The 15875-nt window shown below is 41.4% G+C and overlaps 1 protein-coding gene across 1 annotated transcript in view; it reads left to right on the forward strand.

Moving 5' to 3' along the window:
- The window catches only part of RFX7 (regulatory factor X7), a 49097-nt gene extending 33222 nt beyond the window's left edge, over window positions 1-15875 (forward strand). Inside the window, exons 5-9 of the mRNA XM_058811231.1 lie at window positions 2328-2444; window positions 4228-4312; window positions 5002-5209; window positions 7454-7749; window positions 8641-15875. Of these exons, the coding sequence (XP_058667214.1) occupies window positions 2328-2444; window positions 4228-4312; window positions 5002-5209; window positions 7454-7749; window positions 8641-11952 (4018 nt within the window). The 3' untranslated portion in view covers window positions 11953-15875. The remainder of the gene's footprint in view (window positions 1-2327; window positions 2445-4227; window positions 4313-5001; window positions 5210-7453; window positions 7750-8640) is intronic.

Genomic DNA, 15875 nt, shown 5'->3' on the forward strand with positions numbered 1-15875 from the left:
ATGAGAGACCACAGATGGACATGGAGGGTTCTCCGCCAAGCCAGGAGGGGGAAGGGCCAAGGAGGATGATCTGTCTGAGGGCTGAAATTCCATGATATTACTGGTAGTTCTTGCTGCTAGGAAGTGATTGTCTTACAGCCGATGTGCTAGACACGAGGAATGGCTAATTTTATTCCCTTTTAATTTATTTCGTTTCTCTTAAGGGGGAAATAATCTTAAGTTAATAGTAGTTTGAAGTTAATAGTAGGTCCCCGATCCTAGGGACCTGCTAGCTTGCTACCTAATCCTTGCTAGCTTGTCTTTTTGGATTTTTTTACTTTATTTTGCTGACATTGTTGAGTTTCAATCAAAGATACTGCTGTCTATGGCAGAGAAATTTGGAGAGTCCTCCTTTGAATGGTATTTGAGATTTAAAGTCTTGTAATCAGCATCAGTAAACAAAAAGATCCTCCATTCAGGAATTTTCAGACTGAAGTTTGAATCCATGGAGGCCTGGCAAGATGCCAGGGACAAAAAGCACACAGAGATCTATTTATTAAACATGGAGCAATGTCTGATTCCTATGAGGGTACAGTGAGGCAGCAAAGAATTCCTTTGTAATAACTTCAAAAGGATATATCTATAAACCAGCCTCTGTGAGTGACATATGTTGAAATGAAATGTGTTTGTATATAAATTGGATATAAAGTTTCTTGATGTTCCACACAGAAACTAGACTGATGCCTGTGTACCAGTTGTAGGCATTGTCTCCTGGTTTGAGTGTGGTGGGGAGGCTCTGCAGGGGAGTGTCAGCACCTAAGAGTGTAAATGTTGCTGTTTGTCTTCATGAAAATCTTTAAATCTGTGGTGATGCTCTCCAAGTGGAGGATACCAACATACAGCCAGGGTAAAAGCAGCAGATACTTGCTCTGTAGTAACCAATATTTTTACTGAGAAAGTAAAGGTAGAGGAAGTATCTCAAGAAATACATAAAGCTTTCTACAGAGCTACAGCTTGAAGAGAAGACATTTTGACTGGCCCACCTGGATACAGACTATTACTAGGTGATGCTGGGGGTGAAGCATCTGTTTCAGACTGCTGCTTTTGCTTTGCATCTGTGTGACTCTCTGGGGTTGGTTTGTGTGTGTGTACCTGATTAGAGGCAGCTGTGGGATGGGAAGTCACTGTTCTCTGCACTTTTGCTGGTAACCACTCTGATCATATACATCTTTTTGGAGGCAGGTTGGTTTTGTGTATTGCTGATAGGACTTCTCAGGGGAAAGGAGGGCATTGCTATCTCCTGTTGATGCTGTGGCTGTTGGCAATCTCACTGGTAAGGTTTTATACTGGTGCATTTTAGGCCACAGCACATTTGTGCAACAGTGCAGGGAGTTGCTGTCTTTGTGCAGCCTTACTCACTTCCAGAGCAGGTCCTGGTTTTCTCCTTTGCTTTATGTTTCTGATTTTCCAGAACATTCATCTTTTGCAGCAAAATCAACAATTCTTGTTCTCAAGAATGTATTTTTTAAATGTCACATAGGCCGAAACAGAATTCCTTTTGCTGTTTTTGAGAACTGAAGACCAGTAGCAGTGCCCATTTTAGTAGAACAAGTAAAGATGGCAAAATAATTACATTTTGTTTCTTTATTCCCCTATATCATCAGGTTGTATACTGAGCTGCATGATGATCCTCATTTGCAGCAGTTGGAATCTCTGTTAATTTAGGACTGTTAAATAGGGTTGTCTATAATCAAGCAGCTCTCATAGTTCAATAGAGCCACAGTGGTAGGAGGACTGAGTCCTCAATATGTGCTTGTGTTACACCTATAAAGTTGGGTCCCTGGGAAGGCATCTTTTTAAGTTTACTTCTGTTGAGGTCTATTAAATAGAAGTTGTATATGCAAAATCTTTTCTGGACACTGACATATCTCTTACCTACTGCTTTTCAAATATTCCTGCAGGCCTTACCACACTCAAGCTGTGCTTCTGGCTAGAACAGGGACTCTGCTTTATTATGTCCTGAAATATGTGAATTGAAACATATGCTTCAGACTGAGACGTGGAGTAAATCTCAGCTGTGCTCTAGATAGTGCCACTGCTTGTTATGTCTCCACATGACTTGTCTTTGAACTCAGTAGAGAACAAGGCAAAAACTATGATATTAATAGCTCTGTTTATACATTTTTAATGCATTCAGTTCGTTGTGGATAGCTTCATTAATGTTAAATGTGCTTCTAAATATGGACGAGGATAAGTGTTTTCTTTTGAAAACCTTTGGAGTCTAGCATGTAGGCTGGCCTCTTGCATTAACTACGATTCCATTCACGCTTTCTTTCTCTTTGTTGCAGGAGCTATTGTGACAATCTTGGCTACCACCCATTAAGTGCTGCTGACTTTGGAAAGATCATGAAAAATGTCTTTCCAAATATGAAGGCCCGTCGTCTAGGCACAAGAGGCAAATCAAAATATCCTTTGCTAGAACGCTTCTCAGTAACTTGTTCTGCTCTTGCCTGGAGAACATCTGTCGTTGTGGCTTAACTACCAGCTAAATGTAGAAGTAATGTTGAATAAAAAATGCCGACACTTTTCCAGTGTTCTTTAAAAATTATTAGTTGCAGTAGTGTTAGGTTGCAAGATATAACTTTGGAAACAAGTATTTAAATTTAGGTTCTGACACTCAGTTGTCACAGCAGCAAGGCATCAAAAAAAATTTTATGATTTAGTGCAAAGAGAGATACTGCAATAAAGGAACCAAAACTGTTAGTGATTTTCTAACCAGTTTTTTCATCAGTCAGAATTTTTTCTTTTTTTGTGCTGAGAATTGTATCTTCCCATGAGAGCCCTTAGAGGCCGTGATGAAATAATGTCCTACCTGCTGCATTCCCCAGGGCTGGCTCTCGCTGCATCCTGACGTGCTGGGTGGGCAAAGCCCCTGCAGTAAGTGGGGGAGGGAGAGCATGAAAAGGTTAAAAGGCATTGAGGCCCTAATTAAAACCCACTCAAAAGAAGTAACAGTAATGATATGGATGTGCTGTGATACTGGCCTTTGCCAGGTCTCACTTGAAGCATGCACTTAGAGAATTAAATGCTAGCAGGCAGCCCAGAATAGCTTGTCTTCCATTGAGGGGAAAAACCTTCCATGCTGTAGTGAATGCTGAAGTTTTGTGTCAGTTAAACTGTTTCATAAAATACAATGTTGGATTATCTAGCAGTGAAATCTGAAACTTAGTGCTCATGTTCAGATAGAGCTAGAGAAGTGTTAAGGAAGAGCTCATGTAATTGTAGCTTGACCCAGGGGATCTCTTTAAGTTCTATTTCCAATGTTTCAAATTCAGAATGATTAAAATGTGACCTTGTCTCACACCTACCATAATTCCCAGGCTCCTTAGGTTTCTTTTACTGTAATTATGCTCCATTCTGGTTAATGCAAGCAATTGCAAACTACATGGCCTAGGAAAGAATCCAGACATGTTTACAGAATGTGAAAAACTAGTGATTCTGGAAAGGATTTGTGTGTCATGGAGAAAAGACGCTGTGTGTGAACTCCCAGACTGATGCTGTGGAGAGGAAAAAAAAAGGCTGATTTGATTTTTAGACCTATAAACAAGTGAGTACAGATAATAAATGGAGCATATTTTTGTGTACCGATTTGATGAGATCGGTGTAAGAAAAAGTCTGGGTCTTTATATTTTCAAAGAAAAATTATCATGGATGAGGAGAGAGTGCCTCAAAAATAGTGTGAAATCTTAGGAAGAAATGCACTCATTGGGCACTTTATCTTGTCCTGGGAAACTTCAGTTTGAGGAAGTCCTTCAGGAGAAGGAAACAAAGTAGAATCTAATTTTGAGAATGCATTTTTTTAATAGTGATTAATTTTTTTTCTTTTTTAAATTAATTCTTCCATCTTGTTTTAGAAAGAGAGTTTAGTCAAAATTTATGTTAATTATTTGAATATTGAGTAGCTTACTGAAGCTGCCTGGAATGGTTCTTTGCTTGTTCTAAGTCATCAAGTGAAATTAATCATACCCAGCATCTCTGCAGGGATTGAGAAACCCAATGACCTGGCCAAGAATGCAGCCATGGATGGACTTTTGATTCTGACTGGCGGGGAGATCATGCTAATGACAGGAATTCTTAGTTCTGTGTTGTTTGCTTTTGAAGCTTCTGAGGGTTATCAGAGGAATTACTGCCCTTCTACCCTATCCCCCAGCTAACAAGCAGACAATGTAGACCTTAATTGTTGCTCACATATTGCTACAGTGGACTGAGGAAGAAGGCTTTTGTGCATATGCCAACACTGCCCAACCTTGACTTTCATAAAACTGGAGATGGGGTATGCTATATATTTGCTTATTCATATATATTTCTGCAAGTTAGCATTTATTATGCTGTTTTTCTGTCAGAACTTTTCAAAACAGTGAAGGTCTATGCAGCTTTTAAGATTTTTCTTTATGATTCTTATATTCTTTATGATTCTTATTATTTTTGAATTGTTGTTTAATTTTTAATCTGTAAAGTTCATGATGAATTGTAATACTCTTAAACTAATTTAGGAGGTGAGGTAGATATCTACAGTGTTCCTATCCACCATATGCATATTTTAAACTCTGATTCTGTTTTGCTTTTACTGTATTTTTTTTTAAGTCAGTGCTAGGGAAGAGATACCCCCAATGAAAGAAGCAGTTCCTGGGTAATAGTGACTACTGAATTGACAAGACCCTGAATACAGGGGAAATGAATTGTTGGTGCTCCAAATATTAGGATTCTGTCTGTGATGTTCTTCCAGAAATGTCAATTCTATATAATGCCTTTGGGAACAACCCACAGATTATTGTTAGGACATTTAATTTTGAAAGATACTGATGTTGTGATCTCATTCTCATAATTTCATGTAAAACTATGAACACACTACTCCAACTTCTGGTGTGATTCGGACAATAATTTGCTTTCTGTTTTTGTTTTCATGCCTTAATGACCCTTGTTAATGTAAGTAACCTTTCCTCCTGTGTTTGTTTGGTTTAGTTGGATGGAGCAGAGCCGTCGGGGCAGCTGCAGAGTGCTGATGAGGAGGTCGTGTCTGCAGCCTGCCGCCTCGTTTGTGAATGGGCCCAGAAAGTGCTGAGCCAGCCCTTTGATACAGTGCTGGAGCTGGCTCGTTTCCTTGTCAAAAGTCACTATATTGGTACCAAGTCCATGGCAGCTTTAACTGTAATGGCAGGGGCACCAGCAGGTAATGAGATAATGCTGAATGGTGAAATGGGGGAATCTTCCAACAGCTTGGTTTGAGAAAGCACTTCTCTACTCTTCAGGGCCAACTTTACCACTGACTCTGAGCATTCAGCATTCATTTATTGTGATTTTAGTCACATTGCTGAAAATCACTGTTCTTGCTAATAGTCTTGAGTAAAGATCTGAAAATCAGCACTGGTCTCAGGTTTAGGTGGTGATCCTCCCATTCCTCTGGTGAGGATCCTGGTCTTCTAAAGCACTTCAGGGTGTGTGAGTAATTGTGCTGAACTCACATACTTGGCTGGAACAGGAGTTTTGTGCTGCTACAGTGCTGGTTTGTAGATAGACTGCTGGTGTAGCTGTGTTTCTGTCTGCTAACTTGCCCTAGTTTGGAAATGGTTTTCTGTCAAGAGCAGGTTTTTTGGTGTGGTTTGTTTCCTTCTGCATGCTCAAAATCAGTCACTTAATCATTTAGTGTGTTTTGGTGACTGTGAATAAAGTAAATTACAAAAATGAAGGATGAGAAGGGAAATGCAGGTGCACAACATGGCCCCAGACTTGCCTCTGAGAAGTTCTGACTAGGCCTATCAAGCTAAATAGTCTTCAGATCAAGGCCATCCTCTTGAGACAGTTTTAAATGGAAAGTGTTCAGGTGATCCCCTTCTGGATCATGTTCTTTTTCCTTCTAGCTCTCTTTACTTTGTTCCAGCTTGGACCTCACAGGTGGCATTTGCTGCTTGTGTGCTCCATTGTGACCTAACACCTTGGCTGCATTGGTCCTGCCTGCCATGCTGCTGGAAGGGACACTCAGTGTATGGACAGCTCTTCCACTCACGGAGCTTCCCCTCCTCACTTCCTTCAAGGAAGGTGGCCTCCTTCAAGGAAAAGGGCAGTTACCTCCAGTGCATGCCTCTATGGCTTGGATGGTCATTTTAGAAGAGGTTCTTCCTAGGATCACAAAAATAATTCCATTCCTCCTGCAGGGACCTACAGTGTTTCTGTGCATTAACTGAGAAAAAAACAATTTTTACTGTCAAAGAAAAGTTTGAGGGTTTTTTCCTTATCAATATTACTTGCCCATATAGAATAATTGTGTGCCAGTAGTTGCAATATATTTGGGATTTCACTGCTCTGTGAAGAAGAAACTGTGGAAGTGCAGACATGTTGTGACATTCAACCACTCGTGGTACATGCAGAATGCTGCTGAGACAGTGGGCTTCAGATCACAGTTCCAAACCATGTGCTGGCCAACAAAACCAAAAACTTGGGTTTAGTATTGTAAAATTTGCATCAGTAAAACTAGTAATGTAGTAAGATAGTGTTGATTAATTTATAATTAGGAGTAATTTTAAAACTCTGTAACCTCAAAGTGTAAATGGAACAATGTTAAACCATTTCTGAAGGGGTAATTCAGCAAGGTTATTTGGTCCCTAAAGAGCATGCTAATCCTCTTGACAGTTAATAAACAGAAGATCATAAATATGATGTGATTTTGTAAGGGAAATTAGTGCTAGCTGCACAGAGGACACCAAGTCTGTTTTCTCCATGAAAGCAGCACTTGCCTGCTTTGTAACCAGTAAAGTAATTTCTCCAGGAAAAAATGCTCTCCCATTCTAATTTCCATTGTTTTTTGAATTTTTTCTTCTTTTTTTCTTTTTTTTTCCCCTGAACACTTGTCCTTTTGCAGTTTTCCCCCATTATCCCTGATCACACAGAGGTTTGGATCCATTCTGATATTAGATGCACTGTATTTAATGCCTTGGCCATTAGGTAATGTCACATACTCAAAACTGCTCCCCTGTGACACAGACCCGCAGCTTTCTGGAAGCATTTTTCATTCAAAGCTACCTTAGAGCAGGTAACAAAACTACGGCAGGTGCTGATTTTAAAGGCTCATCTGAAGCATGCCCGCCGCCCTCTGCTGCCAGTTCAGTGAAGAGCACCGGGCTGAGATTTTGCTGACACACAAGGTGCCATTTCACATTATTAGAAACAAGAGGCCCGTATGGAGCGTTTTAGCAGCTAATGCCCAGCTTTCCAAAAGACAGAGATTTTGTCACAAATGTGGGAATAAACTGAAGCTGAATAGATTGAAACATGAAGTGGATGGGAGCAGCTCATGGAGGAGGTGTTCCCAGAATGGTTTTGGAGATGCCTGCCAGATATTCTCTGTTAGATGTAGAAGTGGCACCACAGCAGACAGGGTATGGTTGGTTGTAATTCGTTCTCCTTCTTTTGTTTTCAGGAATAAAAGGGATCCCCCAGCCCTCAGCTTTTATACCTACTGCTGAAAGTAATTCTTTTCAACCCCAAGTGAAAACTCTGCCATCTCCTGTTGATGCTAAGCAGCAGCTGCAGCGTAAGATCCAGAAGAAGCAGCAGGAACAGAAACTGCAGTCTCCTTTGCCAGGAGAGTCTCCAGTAAAGAAAACAGAAGGCGCTGCCACCAACGGTGTCACCAGTATATCTAATGGGAGTCCTGCCATCCTGTCCCCTCCACCTATTGGCATTGTTGTGGCTGCTGTCCCCAGCCCCATACCGGTAATGCTCTCCAGCAATTCTCTAGAGAATCCACCCTATGAAAGGTTGTACATTGCCAGTAACCAAGCAGGGGTGTCAGTGGATTAGAACAGTTTCCATTCAAGGCTGGAGTGCCTTGATGCTTTTCTGTGTGTTGTGTTATAGCACGTTAGTTACAGGGTTGATACAGAGGCAGCAGAATTCTGATCCTGTAACATAGGCCAAGTTCATCTTTGAAGTCATTAAAGTGAGCCTTGACATGAAGTTTAACCAGATGAGAGAGCTGACGCCAGTTGTGTGGGTCACTGAGGCTCTAATATGGAATCTAAATTGCTTTTCATTGGCCCAGTGCATTTAGTGACAGGTACAATTTTATTTTAAATGAATGTCTGTAGTACAGAACATTTTTGTCTTTCAGCCTTATAAAATTGGGCTAGGGAGTACAGGAACGTTATTTGGTGTTAAGATGTTCGCTGTGCTGTTCATTTTGATAAGTAAGCCAGTTTTTCTGCCTGATAGTGAGTTTGTATTTAACTCAATTTTGAAACGTTAACAATGAGCAGTATTTTGAACACATCCTCTCCTCTTTAGCCTTTGTATGTCAATCTTTTTGTCCCAGGTGGTGAAGGATTGTATGAGAATGATCCTTTCATTAGCAGAAGAGCAGACTAGTGTATACACCAGTGCCTCATGCCTTAAAAGTAGGAGGCATATGTCTGTCTACCAATCCTTAGGCAGGGAAATAGAAATCGTCTTGGACAAGTAGAAGAGCTTATTTTCTTTCAAACTGATATTCACTAGCTTTGGTGTATTGAGCTATATTGTCTTTCACTTTTGAAGTGCTTGGGGCTGAGGTCATGCGTGGGCTTGGGGACCTCTGGCTTTGTTACCACACTTTTTCTCTCTTTACAGGTGCCAAGAACCAGGCAGTTGGTGACTTCTCCAAGTCCTATGGGATCGTCTGACAGCAAGGTCCTGCCGCTCAACGTTCAGGTGGTCACTCAGCACATGCAATCAGTCAAGCAGCCACCAAAGACTCCCCAGAACGTTCCCGCTAGCCCCGTTGGTGACCGCTCTGCCCGGCATCGCTACCCGCAGATCTTGCCCAAGCCAGCAAACACCAGTGCTCTCACCATCCGCTCTCCCACCACGGTGCTATTTACCAGTAGCCCAATCAAGACTGTTGTGCCGGCTCCACACGTGAATTCCTTAAACGTGGTAAAAATGACAGCAATATCTCTCGCCCCGAGCAGCAGCAGTGTGCCCGTCAAACAGACGCCTTCGGTTAGCACTAGTGCAGGAGCAGTGGAAGAAGGGAGGACTGGTCCACAGATTAAAAATGGATCTGTTGTTTCACTTCAGTCTCCAGGATCCAAGCCTAGCACTGCTGCAGCTACACCTGCAGTCAAGATCAAAACAGAACCAGAAGCATTGCTGGATGAGAACTCTGCACAGGGCCAAGAGAGTTCTGACATGTCTAAATCCATAAAGGCAACCCCTGACCTGCCTCCTGCACAGCTAATTAATTTTGAGGTTGCAGCCTTGAAGGTTTCAACGGATGATGTCATGGAGCTAAAACCAGGTAAGGGCTGTGATCAGGAAGCTGAAGAAGCAGGGACCAAATATAAGACACAGTCTGATGAAATCACACCAGTTTCTTCAGCAGGCAATAATCAAAGCACTCTTAAGCTCACAGTTGCCAGTCAAAACTTGTCCAGCACCAGCATCAATTCACCTCCTACTGGTGAATCTATGATTAAAGACAAAACATGCACTAAAAGTCCGAGAAAGAGACAACCTTCCACACTTCAGGATTCCCAGTTACCACCTGTAAAGAAACCACTATTGGAGCAGTTTGCACCTGGCAATGCCGTGGAGGGTCAAAAAGCGAACAATGTTAAGAAGGCTCTGAAGGTTGGATCAATAGCTAACAGTGACAACACAGCAACGCTTGCTCAAGTTCCCATCAAGGTACCTGTGACAGTACCTGTACCTCCTACAGCTGCTGCAAACTTAGCAACAGACCTTTCTTTGAGCACCAATTTAAATACCTGTGATCCTGCTTTAGAACAGCAGCTTGCATCAGCATCATCTCCAGATATAAAAGTAAAATTGGAAGGAAACTTGTTTATCATAGAAAATGATTCAAAATCTGATGGCAGCTTTAACCCAAATACATGGCACCATATCACCAAAACCTCTGATTTTGCATCTGTAAATTGTGATCAGCAGCAAGATATCAGTGTTATGAGTATTGCTGGGCACTCTGGCTCTAGTGACTTACAGGAGTCGGCGTGGGAGCCGGTGCACTGTGAAGGTATGCAGCAGGATGTGTACAGCCAGCAGTTACAGAGCCAGATCCAGGACTCCTTGGATCAAATACAAGCACAGTCTTCAAATCAGTTACCTCTGCAGTCTGAGCTGAAAGAGTTTGAGCATACAGTCCCTCAGTCAAATGAAAACTTCTTTTCATTTGATGACGACCTTACCCAGGACAGCATTGTGGAGGAGCTGGTGCTCATGGAGGAGCAAATGTCCATGAACAATTCCCATCCTTATAGTGGTTGTCTAGGAATGGCGCTTCAGAGTCAGGCTGCAGCTCAAGGAGCTCCCGTATCATCTCATCCAAGCAACACGCACTTTTACCATTCGATCCATAACAACAGCACTCCAATTCACACTCCCACCCCCACTCCCACCCCAACTCCCACTCCCACCCCGACTCCAACACCCACCTCCGAAATGATTGCTGGGTCTCAGAACGTGTCTCGAGAGAGCCCTTGTTCAAGGCTGGCTCAGACGACGCCCGTAGACAGTGCCCTCGGAAGCAGCCGGCACACGCCCATTGGCACACCCCATTCCAACTGCAGCAGCAGTGTCCCTCCGAGTCCTGTGGAATGCCGAAACCCGTTTGCATTTACTCCCATCAGCTCTAGCATGGCTTACCACGATGCCAGCATCATATCAAGTAGCCCTGTGAAGCCAATGCAGCGGCCTATGGCTACCCATCCTGACAAAACCAAGCTGGAGTGGATGAACAACGGCTACAGTGGGGTTGGCAATTCCTCGGTTGCCAACCATGGCATCCTCACAAGCTACCAGGAGCTGGTGGAAGATCGCTTCAGGAAACCTCACGCTTTTGCAGTTCCCGGCCAGTCATACCAGTCTCAGCCACGCCACCACGACACTCACTTCGGTCGCGTGACTCCTGTTTCACCTGTGCAGCACCAGGCAGCCCCTGTCAGTAGCACTACCAAGCAGGAGGGCTTTGCTGTTCCTGCTCCTTTGGACAACAAAGGAACTGGTTCGTCTCTCAACAACAGTCTGAGATGCCGGAGCGTGAGCCCCGCTGTCCATCGCCAGCGTAATCTCAGTGGAAGCACTGTTTACCCTGTGTCAAATATACCACGTTCTAATGTGACACCTTTTGGAAGTCCGGTGACTCCCGAAGTTCACAATGTATTCGCTAATATCCATGCAGACACCAGTGCCAATAACATAGCACAGAGAAGCCAGTCAGTCCCGTTGACTGTGATGATGCAGACGGCCTTCCCGTCTCTTCAGAAACAAACAAACACTAAAAAAATAACCAGTGTGTTGTTAAACAAACTTGATTCTGATAGTGATGATGCAGTGAGAGGTTTGGGAATGAACAACATGCCCTCAAATTACACAGCCAGGATGAATCTCACTCAGATTTTGGAGACATCCAGTGCTTTTCCTAGTGCCAACCCACAAAGTATGATCAATTCCAGCACTTCAGTTTATGAATTCCAAACACCAAATTACCTCACAAAAAATAGCAGCACCGATCAGATCAGTTTTCCTTCTGGAGATAACCAAGCACAATCAGACATCGGAGAGCAGCAATTAGATTTTAGCAGCACTGTAAAAGACCTTTTAGGGGAGGACAGTCTGCCAACAAACCAGCAGCTGGTGAATCAGGTGGCATCAGATCTCAATAACGTTGCATCTGTCTTTCCCAGCGACATCAGGTTGTCTTCCGAGCTCTCAGGCAGCATTAACGATCTGAACACTTTAGACACAAATCTACTGTTTGATCCAGGTCGTCAGCAGGGACAAGATGATGATGCTACACTGGAGGAATTAAAAAATGACCCCTTGTTTCAACAAATCTGCAATGAATCCATTAACTCAATGACTGCATCAGGTTTTGAGTGGATGGAGAGTAAGGATCATCCTGCTGTTGAAATGTTGGGTTAATCTTGTTTTATAATATGTATGTAGCACACTGTATCTAAAAGACAGACGTATTGTATTTGTCTTAATGGAAGTGCCTCCCGCAGCAGAAACACTTGCTATGTATTGTGGCATTTTTAAAAAAAGTTTGCTGTACCTGTTGCTCATTCTTCAGTAAGGAAAAGGCAGTCTTACAAATTTTAAACAAATCTCTGAAGGTGATGGGCTATCAAAGAGCCAGTATTAAAATTTGAATTTTGGAGTGTTTCCCATTCAACATTTCTTGTTTTAGCAAATAAAGAAGTGGTTAATGGCAGCCAGTGATGACAGCTATGGTTGATGCTTTGGGAGGGTTTTAATTCAAGCTTGTTTGTAGGCTTTCCGTGCTTTGTATTGGTTGTTACTTCTTAGTAGGTGATCTTTACTGACCTTTGTCATCCAGGTTTGAAATGCAGGGTGCCTGCAGGTAGGTAATGTGGTGGGGAGTGGGTACAAGTGGACCAGGTGACATGCAGATGCCTGATCATTGTGTGGCTGTCTGGAGCACTGCTCGATGGTGAACCTGGGGAAATCTCTGTAGCACTGGTGCCATTGGCATCTCCAGTAAAACACAGAGATGGGAAAAGCTAACAGGAATGATCAAGGAAAAAGATGCACTAAATTTTTTTATTTAAGAGAAATAAATCTATGTAGTTATTTTATCCATTAATATTCATGACATACTTGATATTTTAGTTCTCATGTCAATGTTTTTATATTAGGTAAAATTAATGCAAAAAGATTTTGAGCACTGAGTTTAATCTAGGGATGACCCCCATATATTAAAGTGATAGGGACTGTGTATCAATGCTAGAGAAGGAACATGATATTTTCCCTCTTTTTTCCTTTTTTTTTAATAGAGAGCTGCTGGAGCTCATTAAAATACTGTTTCTAAAAGCTCCTTTGTTTTAAGCTTGCTCTTTCCTAACCTAGTAGAGGGCATAGGAAGATGGTATTTTTTTTCTATTTCAGTAGGTTGAGCCTTTCTGTCTTTCTTGCTCCCCTTCTTTCTCTCAAACAAAAGATTATTAAAATATTGGAAAATGTGGTTAATCTAAAAATATTTCATATAGAGCCATAATACTGCCAGGCACTTTAAAGATAAACAGTAAGACATTTGATCATTCTTTTGGTAAAACTTCTTTTGAAAGTACTTACTGTTTTAGAAGCCTGAATTCAGTTTTCAAAAATGATTTGACAGGGTTGATGAATCTGGTTGTTTTTTTTTTGTTTTTAAGAAAAAAAATGCTGCCCCTCTGGAAAATGAGAATTAGACTCCTGTCTCACTGGTTCACTCAAACCAAAAAGACCTTTTATTTTATCAGCATGGCATACCTGGATCTCTAATGGTCAAAAGGGAGAGGTATTTACCCAGCTATGCCTTGATACTAGAAAGAGGACTTGCAGAAGCAGATTTTTACAAAAGTAGTAGTGCACTGAGTATGCTACAATACTATCCCTTAAGCCTAGTATAAAATGGATTACTTTTCCTGTGACCTGACACAAAGCAGAAAATAGAGCAGGAAAAATTTTCTTCTTTTGCATTTCTTTGATGAGTGGTCATAAATTTACAAAGGGGGAGGCTCAGTAAACCCCCCCCTAGATTTCTCTAAGGGGAAGATGCTCAGATTTTTCATGTGATTAGTGTTTTTCTTTAAGTGACTTGGTGGTCTTCTATTTCTTCAGTTTTTGTAAATGACTTGAGATCCCAGTACTGGTCAATTTTTTTGGCAGTGCTGATTCAACTTGTGCTGCTGCATTGGCACTGGAGGTGCTGGTATATCATGGCTTCTCTTGCCCTTGCCCCAGTTCATCACCAGTTTATGGCTTCTGGAAGGACAGACAGGTGTGCCAAGGAATAGCAGCTTGTGGGGGCCTGATTTCACTGTGCTTGCATCAGAAGTTTTGCCACTTCATCAGGAGCAAACCTGGGGAGTTCTGATCCCTCCTTGAAGCACAAGGATGTTGATTTGCTTTAAGACCAAGTGACTCTTCCAAAGTGATGGGGAGGAGACTAAAAGCTGCATAGTAACTTTCTGCTTGTTGTCCTGCCAGGTGTGTATCAGTAAAACTTGAACCATTTTTCTTGTAGACTGAAGTTGCTGAAGGCAGGGCTTGAATTCTGTACTTGCCCATGGCCTTCTGAGAGGATGTGTTGAACATCCCCTCACCCTGGTAGGAGGATGGGTCTGAGAGACACTCAGCACCTTTTTGTTTCTCTTCCTGACCCTGTGTGAAGTGCCAGCACTACTGTGAATAGGTGAAACCTGCTTTGATGAAGGGGGAGGGTCCTTCCAGCTCAGCTCTTGTGTGATGCTGTGACTCAGTGGCAGCTGCAGCAGCCCGTGTCCCACGGTGGGCTGGCCTCACCTCGGGTCTCAGACACTGACACTGAGGGGAGCCTGGGGGAAGGAAGGTTTAGCCTAACTGCTAGATTTTTTAAGATTTCTCACAAAAGCAAAAGTAGATTTCAAGTTGATGCATTCTAAATTATGCAGCCATCACCAAAGGTTTTTAAAAGTGCGTTTAAAATTCTCTTTTAAATGCAAGCATTACATTGGGCCTAACATGTGATTTAATTAGCAGAAATATTCTATAATCAGTGGGTTTAAAGTAAATATATGTTTAAAATTCAAAGTATTAAATTTGATAAGAATTATTTGAAGTAAAATCCAAGGCACAGGCACAGCTTTGTACATTGGTATGTATCATTCTAGAGATGTTTGTGTGTTGGTGTTATAAGTAATGTTAGGTCCCTGTACTTAGTGCTAGTTAGTTCTTTATGATACATTGAGACAGAGCACTACTGCACACCAAAGTATGCAATACCCAAAGGAAAATTCTGTGATCCTAACAAATGGAAGCCTGTCTTTGTCAGATACTCCAAAACTTTGAATTTGAGACAGTTCTGACCCCTTGTTTACATTATTGGCTTCCTACTAACATAAGAAATAAATTATTTTGATAGCAGTTTTTGCTAAAGTATACAAACTAGTGAATTTGTACCCTGTGTACAGTATTGCAGCAAACACTTTAAATTTGATTGCTTGGTTAGTCCAGCAAACTTTCTGAGTTCATAATATTGCACTAAAATTCTGTTGAACCTGTGGCAGGCACATTCCTTAGGATAAATGCAACAAATACGGCCCACAGATTTAAAAAAAAGGCAAAATGAAAAAAAAACTTTTTAATGTGTTTCATTATTAGAAGGCAAAATGTCATTAAAAGTGACAGGTGAAATTGTCTTATGTAGCAATGTGCATTGATCTCAATGAGATATTTCTATTTTTGATTCTCTTACATGAGAATATTGCAGCAGGAAAAATTAAGTTTAGTTTGCTTCACCATGTTAATACATGATCACAAAACGTGCATGAGTGTTAATGACTTAATCTTGTACAGTACTAGATATATTCCTGTAACCACTTTTATTTTTTTTATTCTTTTGCTGTATTGAAGCTGGTTCAGTGTTAACCAGGTGAGCATAGTTATTCACAAGTTATTTACTTTTTTATGTTAACTAATTCAGCTTAGTTATTGTTGAATATGTTCCTTTCTTGGATTATTTTTTATTGTTCTGGTGTTGAAAAACATTTTTGCATCATTTTATCATGATAAGAATTCATGAAGTAAATAATTTGCAAATAATTGCAATAAGCACTGACTTCCGAACTGAAAAGAAGGAAAACGTTTCTTGTGCAGTGCATCTGAGGATCATATAATAGTCTTGTACTATACTGTGCTTTATTTACTGCACCATAAGGAAAGAAAAATCCCTGTTCCACATTTTCATTTAGTGCAGGAAATCCAGTTTCTCCCCTCTTCCCCAGTGTTTTGTTGTCTGTTGTACTGCTGAAACTACAGTAGTTGAATATTGCAGTAGCATTTCAGTTATTTTTTTTATTGAA

This window comes from Ammospiza caudacuta, chromosome 10, assembly GCF_027887145.1.
Source record: "Ammospiza caudacuta isolate bAmmCau1 chromosome 10, bAmmCau1.pri, whole genome shotgun sequence".
NCBI lineage: Eukaryota > Metazoa > Chordata > Aves > Passeriformes > Passerellidae > Ammospiza > Ammospiza caudacuta.